Source organism: Centropristis striata, chromosome 7 (assembly GCF_030273125.1).
Source record: "Centropristis striata isolate RG_2023a ecotype Rhode Island chromosome 7, C.striata_1.0, whole genome shotgun sequence".
In the NCBI taxonomy this organism is placed as follows: Eukaryota; Metazoa; Chordata; class Actinopteri; order Perciformes; family Serranidae; genus Centropristis; species Centropristis striata.
The window spans coordinates 436,972-447,500 of NC_081523.1; the positions used below are offsets into that span (position 1 = coordinate 436,972).

The following is a 10,529-nucleotide window of genomic DNA, read 5'->3' on the forward strand; positions in this document are numbered from 1 at the left end:
TATCAGACACTTGTTCACATCGCCTATTATTATGTTTTGTTTATTTTTATAATAAATAAAGGCCAATGGAGAATTCTGCATATTGTTGCTTATGTTCACTGAAAATTGTAGTTTTATGAATTTCTCTTTAGATTCTGGAAATGATCAAATGTTCCTATAAATCAAATATTTGCTAAAACAAGTAAAACATAAGTTAAAACATTGTTATTTATTATTATTTATTCTCCTCGGCTTTTTTACTTTTTATTCTTTTCTTATTTATTTTTTTTAACTCTAACTCTGTTTTCAGATTGCGTTTTTATTACTATTTTATTGTTTTATTTAGTATTTTGATTTTATACAGGCATTTTGTGTCTGTTTTTAGTCATTTTGTGTCTTTTTTTTAGTCATTTTGTGTCTTTTTTTTAGTCATTTTGTGTCTTTTTTAGTCATTTTGTGTCTTTTTTTGGTCATTTTGTGTCTTTTTTGGTCATTTTGTGTCTATTTTTGGTCATTTTGTGTCTTTTTTGGTCATTTTGTGTCTATTTTTGGTAATTTTGTGTCTTTTTTGGTCATTTTGTGTCTTTTTTTAGTCATTTTGTGTCTTTTTTTAGTCATTTTGTGTCTTTTTTAGTCATTTTGTGTCTTTTTTTGGTCATTTTGTGTCTTTTTTGGTCATTTTGTGTCTATTTTTGGTCATTTTGTGTCTTTTTTGGTCATTTTGTGTCTTTTTTTAGTCATTTTGTGTCTTTTTTTAGTCATTTTGTGTCTCTTTTAGTCATTTTGTGTCTTTTTTTGGTCATTTTGTGTCTTTTTTGGTCATTTTGTGTCTTTTTTGGTGATTTTGTGTCTATTTTTGGTCATTTTGTGTCTTTTTTGGTCATTTTGTGTCTTTTTTTAGTCATTTTGTGTCTTTTTTAGTCATTTTGTGTCTTTTTTTGGTCATTTTGTGTCTTTTTTGGTCATTTTGTGTCTATTTTTGGTCATTTTGTGTCTATTTTTGGTCATTTTGTGTCTTTTTTGGTGATTTTGTGTCTTTTTGTGTCTTTATTTCGGCTATTTTGTGCCTTTTTTAGTATTTTTTCGTCATTTTGTGTCTTTTTTTAGTAATTTTGTGTCTATTTTTGGTCATTTTGTGTCTTTTTTAGTCACTGTGTGTCTTTTATTAGTCATTTTGTGTCTTTTTTGGTCATATTGTGTCTATTTTTGGTCATTTTGTGTCTTTTTTGGTCATTTTGTGTCTATTTTTGGTCATTTTGTGTATTTTTTGGGGATTTTGTGTCTTTTTGTGTCTTTTTTCGGCTATTTTGTGCCTTTTTTAGTCTTTTTTTGTCATTTTGTGTCTTTTTTTTAGTCATTTCGTGTCTTTGTTTAAATCCTTTTTTGGTCATTTTGTGTCTTTTTTTGGTAATTATGTGTCTTTTTTAGTCATTTTGTGTATTTTGATCGGTATATGAAATGCATGCCGAACATTAAAACGGGCCCTTGTGATTCTATATAGTAACTCACCTTTTTATGTACCTGTTGAGTATTTAATAGTTGCTAGGGAAACGGGAGATTGTGTGTTTTCTGGATGGAGGTTGTGGCGGAACTATTTATCAGCTCGTCTCTGTTTCCACACGGACCAACTGTAGCCGGAACATGGCAACCTGCACGCTGAATGCGTGGAAAGGTCAGTTAGTTTTTGTTTAAATGACTTTATTATGATATTTTTACATGTTCAGATTGTGTGTTTAATAACAGAAGTACATGTTAGTTCATCTTTTGGTTCATCTTTGGGAGAAACGGCAGTTATAGCCTGTTAGCTTGGCCGCTATAGCCTGTTAGCTTGTGTCGGTAGCCATGACAACCAGGACTCATTGGGAATTAGTGTAATTTTATTTTCACCTTCGGTTTTAAAGATCAACAAACATTAGAAGAACAAAACTTTATAATCTATCTGAACTATTGACTCACACCCTTTAATTCGGCTTTGATAAAATGTGAATTTAACAGAATTTAATTAAGTTATTTTAGGTTTTTCTGAGCGTCCTTGAACTAAAAAACACGTCTTGGTGCGGTGATGAGTTTTAATAAATCTATATTTGTTGTAATTAAAAGGATACTTGGTGTTTTTTTTTTATTAATTTTGTGTCATTTTGTGTCTTATTTAGGTCATTTTGTGTCTGTTTTGGTCATTTTCTGTCTTTTTTTGGTCATTTTGTGTGTTTTTTAGTCATTTTGTGTCTTTTTAGGTCATTTTGTGTCTTTTTTTGGTCATTTTGTGTCTTTAGTCATTTTGTGTCATTTTGTGTCTTTTTTTGGTCATTTTGTGTCTTTTTTTAGTCATTTTTGGTCATTTTGTGTCTTTTTTAGTTATTTTGTGCCTTTTTTAGTCATTTTGTTTCTGCTTCTGTGGTTTTTGGTCATTTTGTCTCCATTTGTTTCTTTTTTGATCATTGTGAGTCTTTTTTAGTCATTTTGTGTCTTTTTTTAGTCATTTAGTGTCTTTTTTTGGTCATTTTGTGTCTTTTTTAGTCCTATAGTCCAACATAATGGTTTTTATGTGTTTTTATGTGTCCATGACAACCAGGACTCATTGGGAATTAGTGTAATTTTATTTTCACCTTCGGTTTTAAAGATCAACAAACATTAGAAGAACAAAACTTTATAATCTATCTGAACTATTGACTCACACTCTTTAATTCGGCTTTGATAAAATGTGAATTTAACTGAATTTAATTAAGTTATTTTAGGTTTTTCAGAGCGTCCTTGAACTAAAAACACGTGTTGGTGCGGTGATGAGTTTAAATAAATCTATATTTGGTGTAATTAAAAGGATACTTGGTGGTTTTTTAGTAATTTTGTGTCATTTTGTGTCTTTTTTAGGTCATTTTGTGTCTTTTTTGGTCATTTTCTGTCTTTTTTTGGTCATTTTGTGTCTTTTTTAGTCATTTTCTATATCTTTTTTGTGACTTTTTGGTCATTTTGTGTCTTTTTTTAGTTATTTTGTGCCTTTTTTAGTCATTTTGTGCCTGCTTCTGTGTTTTTTGGTCATTTTGTCTCCATTTGTTTCTTTTTTGATCATTGTGTGTCTTTTTTAGTCATTTTGTGTCTTTTTTTGGTCATTTTGTGTCTTTTTTAGTCCTATAGTCCAACATAATGGTTTTTATGTGTTTTTGTGTGTCCATGACAACCAGGACTCATTGGGGATTAGTGTAATTTTATTTTCACCTTCGGTTTTAAAGATCAACAAACATTAGAAGAACAAAACTTTATAATCTATCTGAACTATTGACTCACACTCTTTAATTCGGCTTTGATAAAATGTGAATTTAACAGAATTTAATTAAGTTATTTTAGGTTTTTCTGAGCGTCCTTGAACTAAAAAACACGACTTGGTGCGCTGTTGAGTTGTTTTTTTTTGTCATTAAAGTTTTTCTTTAGTTATTCACACACACCTAAACATACAGTCAAACTAGAAAACAAGCAGACACCAACATCGACAGACAGTATATCCAGCTTACAGCCATGTACACAAACACCTCCTGTATATCAAGATTTCCTATATATATATATATATATATATATATATATAATATTTTCCCCCACTCACTGAACACAATCTCATATGCACAGTTCAGATTATACAAACTCAGTTGATACGACGAATTTTGGACAAATAATGAAGCAGACAACAACTAAAACATCTCTCTGTCTGTGCATTTACATATTTTTTTTATATTTTATTGTTATTTTTAATCTAAGTGCTTTGCTCTCAGTCTAAAGGTCCATTCTGACCTCCTGAGTGTGGAACAGTCAGCTTCAAGCCAGAGACTACAACTTGCTACTTTGGGATTTGTCAGAAAAGACACAAAATTACGCAAAAAAGAATCAAATTGACCACAAAGTGACACAAAATGGTCAAAAATTGACCAAAAAGACAAAAAATGTCCAAAAAAAAGACACAAAATGGCCCAAAAAAGAAACAAAATGACCAAAAAAGACACGAAAGGACCAATAAAGGAAACAAAATGACCAAAAAAGACACAAATTGACCATAAAATTATCAAAAAAAGACACAAAATGACCAGAAAAAACACAAAAGGACCAAAAGAGGAAACAAAATGACCAAAAAAGACACAAATTGACCATAAAATTATCAAAAAAAGACACAAAATGACCAGAAAAAACACAAAAGGACCAAAAGAGGAAACAAAATGACCAAAAAAGACACAAATTGACCATAAAATGATCAAAAAAGAAACAAAATGACCAAAAAAAACACAAAAGGACCAAAAAATGCACAAAATTACCCAAAAAAAAATACAGAAAATGAGCTGACTTCCAAAATGATTTGGCGACCCCCAGAAATAATCTCGCGACCCCAATTGGGGTCAGGACCCCAAGGTTGAGAATGGCTGCCCTAACAAACACAATCTTGGAGATACATAAATAGCTTGTGCTCTCCAACCCAAATTTAGAAAGAGTCAACCTGAGGAACTCCCACTCCACCCGGTCAAGAGCCTTCTCAGCATCAGGTGAAAAAGCTGCTACTGGTGCCGGGTTAGAGCCATTCATATGTATCAGATGAATGAGCCTTCGCATCTTATCAACCGAGGACCTTTTTTGAATAAAACCTACTTGATCCCCATGTATAATGTCTGGCAATATTTTCTCTAAACGTGACGCCAAGGTCTTTGTCAAAATCTTACAATCCACCCCAAGTAGACTCACCGGTCTGAAATTAGACGGGTCAGAGGTATCTCTGTCCTTTTTAGGAATAAGAGAAATTAAAGCATCATTAAAGGTACCAGGTAGCGAACCCCTCTCAAATGCTTCCATGTATACCTTATGTAATATAGGGGCCAAGATATCAATACATTTCTTATAATATTCAACCAGGAAGCCATCCAAACCAGGTGACTTCCCGGTTTTCATGGATGATCAAGGCTTCAATACAAATAATTCTACCCTCTTTATCACTATGTTGTTTCAATATAATACAGCTTAAATTTTTATTAATGAGTATCATCACCCCGTTCTGTTTACTCGAATATGAACTATGAAAAACCTTTCCTACCCAGCCTCTTTTAAATTTTCCTGCCTCTTCATCTCCCATTATATGAGACTCCTGAATAAATGCTATATCTGTATTTTTAGATTTCAAATATGTCAAAACCTTCCTCCTTTTAGTGGGGTTCCCACATCCATTTATGTTCCACGATATTATATTAATGTATCTGTTAGCCATCATCTCTCAACATGTAAATGCTCTTTGACCTCAGTTCTCTCAATGGTTTTAATAATAACTAAACACATATTCAAAAGGCTGTTCAAAACGTTAGTGTTCTCAGATATACTGTCTTGGTGCAGAGATAAAACATGAAAAACACAAACATAACCCCGGTTAAAGCAGCCCAGAACTCGGTGCTTCTAACTAACCCCCACCCCGCCCCCCCATTAACCTGACCTAAATGAACCGTGTCCGTGAGGCGCATCCTTGTCTCGGGCCGACGAACGCGCATCGGTATGGTCCTGGGCGGTTGGTTCGGGTCCGGTATATTGGGCCTTATTATACAACCAGTAAGACATTAACTAAGAGTTTTCCCTCAATAACCTCAGAATTATTACTCTAAAATTGGCGCAAAGTGAGGATTTGCTGCTTGATTATTGCTCATCAATTTTTCTATTTTATCGCTTTTTTTGTCTTACTGGTTGTATAATAAGGCCATGCAGAATAAGGCATTAATAACTACTGAATAATGACTCATTAAGAGACAATATGTTACTGATTTACATGCTAATTAATGTTGTTATGTGTTCCTTAATATAAAGTGTTAGTGGACGCTGCAGAGAAGAGTTTGACATGTTTTATTTCATGTTATACACACTTTAATCTGCAAAAAACAAGTTCACGAGGAGAATAACTGTGTTGAACTAGAGCAGAGGAAGATATATATTTATAATTAAGTTATATGATGTAAAGCAGGGCTCTCAAACTCTAATTACCTGGGGGCCACTGGAGGCAGGGTCAAAATGACCAAAAAAAGACACAAAATTACAAAAAAAAGACACAAAATGACTGTAAAAAAAACGAAATTACTTAAAAAAGAAACAAAAGAATTACCAAAAAGACACTTTAAAAAAAAAAAGACCCAAAATGACCCAAAAAAACCACAAAATGACCAAAAAAGACACAAATTTACAAAAAAAAAACACAAAATGACCATAAAAAAGACACAGAATTACCAAAAAAGACAAAAAATTTTTTTTTAAAAGACAAAATTATTAAAACAAGACACAAAATGAGCAAAAAAGACACAAAATTTAAAAAAAAGACACAAAATGAAAGAAAAAAAACTAAATTACTTTAGTAAGACACAAAATGACAAAAAGGACACAAAAAGACCAAAAAATACACAAAATTATTTAAAAAAGATACAAAATGACCCCAAAAAGACACAAAATGACAGAAAAAAAACTAAATTACTTAAAAAAGAAACAAAAGAATTACTAAAAAGACACTTAAAAAAAAGACCCAAAATGACCAAAAAAAGACACAGAATTACCAAAAAAGACAAAAAAAAAATTTCTTAAAAGACAAAATTATTAAAACAAGACACAAAATTACCAAAAAAGTAATTAAAGGGACCTTCCACACACAACACGGTAAAGTGCCATTCATATAAAACTCACATTAAACTTTCATATCAAGGTGGGGGCCACAAAATATCATCACGAGGGCCACAATTGGCCCGCGGGCCGCCAGTTGGAGACCCCTGCTCTAAAGTGTTCCCCAGCGCCCGGAAGTGTTCCTGAAGGTTCTCATGTCGACTCTGTTTGTGTTTTAATCTCAGTTCTAGCAGGAAGTCAGAGGACGCTGCTGAGGGCGGGACCTCCCGTCAGGACCCCCGTCAGGACCCTCGCTGCCAGGCCGCTCGTCGTCAGGTCAGTTCACAGCAACCAGTAAAACCAGTAAAAGCAGTACACCCAGTAAAAGCAGTAAAAGCAGTAAAAGCAGTAAAACCAGTAAAAGCAGTAAAAGCAGCCGATCCCAGAGCTCTGGGGAGCGGTGAGTGTAATATCAGATGAGGAGGTTCTCTCATTAGAACCCAGAGCAGCAGAACATCAACAGTTTCTGTTACTTTAACACGGAGAAACGTTGATCAACCTGCTGCTCACAGTGTTTAAGGCAGCGGTTCTCAACCTGGGGGTCGGGACCTCAACTGGGGTCGCCAGATGATGTTCAAGTGTTCAAGTGTTTTAGTCATTTTGGTAATTTTGTGTCTTTTTTTGGGTCTTCTTTTATCATTTTGTGGTGAATTTGTGTCTTTTTTGGTCATTTTGTCTTTTTTTGATCATTTTGTGGTCATTTTGTGTCTTTTTGGTCATTTTGTGTCTTTTTTTTAAATCATTTTGTGGTCAATTTGTGTCTTTTCTGGTCATTTTGTGTCTTTTTGGTCATTTTGTGTCTTTTTTTTAAATCATTTTGTGGTCAATTTGTGTCTTTTTGGTCATTTTGTTTCCTTTTTTGGTCATTTTGTGTCTTTTTTATCATTTTGTGGTCAATTTGTGTCTTTTCTGGTCATTTTGTGTCTTTTTTTTAAATCATTTTGTGGTCAATTTGTGTCTTTTTGGTCATTTTGTTTCCTTTTTTGGTCATTTTGTGTCTTTTTTATCATTTTGTGGTCAATTTGTGTCTTTTCTGGTCATTTTGTTTCTTTTTTTGGTCATTTTGTGTCTTTTTTGGCTGATCTGAACTGTGTGTGTGAGATTGTGTTCAGTGAGTGGGGGTCACATGTTAAATTGGGGGTCGCGACTCAAAAAGGTTGAGAACTACTGGTTTAAGGGATTATGTTTCCTCTGTTGATAAAAGCAGAACTAGGTTATTGAAACCAGTTAAAACCAGAACCAGGTTATTAAAACCAGAATAAAACCAGTTAAAACCAGAACCAGGTTATTAAAACCAGAATAAAACCAGAACCAGTTTATTAAAACCAGAACCAGGTTATTAAAACCAGAATAAAACCAGAACCAGTTTATTAAAACCAGAATAAAACCAGAACCAGTTTATTAAAACCAGAACCAGGTTATTAAAACCAGAATAAAACCAGTTAAAACCAGAACCAGGTTATTAAAACCAGAATAAAACCAGTTAAAACCAGAACCAGTTTATTAAAACCAGAATAAAACCAGTTAAAACCAGAACCAGGTTATTAAAACCAGAATAAAACCAGTTAAAACCAGAACCAGGTTATTAAAACCAGAATAAAACCAGTTAAAACCAGAACCAGTTTATTAAAACCAGAATAAAACCAGAACCAGTTTATTAAAACCAGAACCAGGTTATTAAAACCAGAATAAAACCAGAACCAGTTTATTAAAACCAGAATGAAACCAGAACCAGGTTATGGTCCACTCAGCAGATGAACCAGTTCGCCCCTCCCTCCCTGTTTGTCAGGACCCGGAGGAAGAAGAAAGAGGAGGAAGAAGTGAAGGAGGTGAAGAAGAAGGAACCGAGGGTCATCGATGACACGGGCCGACACAAGCCCTTCGGTAAGACGGCGTGGACGCCCGTGGACGACGTCTACTTCCTGCGGTTCTACCCCCGCCAGGTCCACCACGTCTCCCACGCCATCCACCTGCTGAAGACCTTCCAGAAGCTGGACTTCACTCCCCAGCAGCAGCCGGTCTACATCGACCTGAAGCTGGACATGAAGCTGGAGAAGAAGGTAAAACAGGCCACGCCCCCTCTAAGGTCTCAGGCCACGCCCTCTCTAATGTCTCAGGCCACGCCCTCTCTAAAGTCTCAGGCCACGCCCCCTCTAAGGTCTCAGGCCACGCCCCCTCTAAGGTCTCAGGCCACGCCCCCTCTAAGGTCTCAGGCCACGCCCTCTCTAAAGTCTCAGGCCACGCCCTCTCTAAAGTCTCAGGCCACGCCCTCTGTAAAGTCTCCTGCCACGCCCTCTCTAATGTCTGAGGCTTTACTGTGCTACAGAGCTAACTGTTAGCCTGTCAGCACATACACACTGTACTGCTACAGAGCTAACTGTTAGCCTGTCAGCACATACACACTGTACTGCTACAGAGCTAACTGTTAGCCTGTTAGCACATACACACTGTACTGCTACAGAGCTAACTGTTAGCCTGTTAGCACATACACACTGTACTGCTACAGAGCTAACTGTTAGCCTGTTAGCACATACACACTGTACTGCTACAGAGCTAACTGTTAGCCTGTAAGCACATACACCCTGTACTGCTACAGAGCTAACTGTTAGCCTGTTAGCACATACACACTGTACTGCTACAGAGCTAACTGTTAGCCTGTTAGCACGTACACACTGTACTGCTACAGAGCTAGGTGTTAGCCTGTTAGCACGTACACACTGTACTGCTACAGAGCTAACTGTTAGCCTGTAAGCACGTACACACTGTACTGCTACAGAGCTAACTGTTAGCCTGTAAGCACATACACACTGTACTGCTACAGAACTAAGTGTTAGCCTGTTAGCACACACACACTGTACTGCTACAGAGCTGAGTGTTAGCCTGTTAGCACACACACACTGTACTGCTACAGAGCTAACTGTTAGCCTGTTAGCACATACACACTGTACTGCTACAGAGCTAAGTGTTAGCCTGTTAGCACATACACACTGTACTGCTACAGTGCTAGCTGTTAGCCTGTTAGCACATACACACTGTACTGCTACAGAGCTAGCTGTAGCTAACTGTCTATGTCATATTGTGTCTTTTTTTGGTGATTTCAAAGTTCTGGAAAAGTCCCATGATGCATTGCGACACTCCCACATGTATTCTGATGCATTTCATTAGCCAAGAGACCAAAAATAGGTGGAAAAAACTACAAATACTACAAAACCATATATCCTCTTTCTGCTTTAATGGTAGAATAACACAACAGAACCCAACAGGTTTTAATGGTAGAATAACACAACAGAACCCAACAGGCTTTAATGGTAGAATAACACAACAGAACCCAACAGGTTTTAATGGTAGAATAACACAACAGAACCCAACAGGTTTTAATGGTAGAATAACACAACAGAACCCAACAGGTTTTAATGGTAGAATAACACAACAGAACCCAACAGGTTTTAATGGTAGAATAACACAACAGAACCCAACAGGCTTTAATGGTAGAATAACACAACAGAACCCAACAGGCTTTAATGGTAGAATAACACAACAGAACCCAACAGGTTTTAATGGTAGAATAACACAACAGAACCCAACAGGCTTTAATGGTAGAATAACACAACAGAACCCAACAGGCTTTAATGGTAGAATAACACAACAGAACCCAACAGGTTTTAATGGTAGAATAACACAACAGAACCCAACAGGTTTTAATGGTAGAATAACACAACAGAACCCAACAGGTTTTAATGGTAGAATAACACAACAGAACCCAACAGGCTTTAATGGTAGAATAACACAACAGAACCCAACAGGTTTTAATGGTAGAATAACACAACAGAACCCAACAGGTTTTAATGGTAGAATAACACAACAGAACCCAACAGGCTTTAATGGTAGAATAACAC

At 35.7% G+C, this 10,529-nt stretch overlaps 1 protein-coding gene across 1 annotated transcript in view; it reads left to right on the forward strand.

The window, feature by feature from the left end:
* Window positions 1-1,595: 1,595 nt before the first annotated feature.
* The window catches only part of mrpl1 (mitochondrial ribosomal protein L1), an 18,962-nt gene continuing 10,028 nt past the window's right edge, over window positions 1,596-10,529 (forward strand). The window contains exons 1-3 of the mRNA XM_059337822.1: window positions 1,596-1,651; window positions 6,819-6,909; window positions 8,423-8,693. Of these exons, the coding sequence (XP_059193805.1) occupies window positions 1,621-1,651; window positions 6,819-6,909; window positions 8,423-8,693 (393 nt within the window). The 5' untranslated portion in view covers window positions 1,596-1,620. The remainder of the gene's footprint in view (window positions 1,652-6,818; window positions 6,910-8,422; window positions 8,694-10,529) is intronic.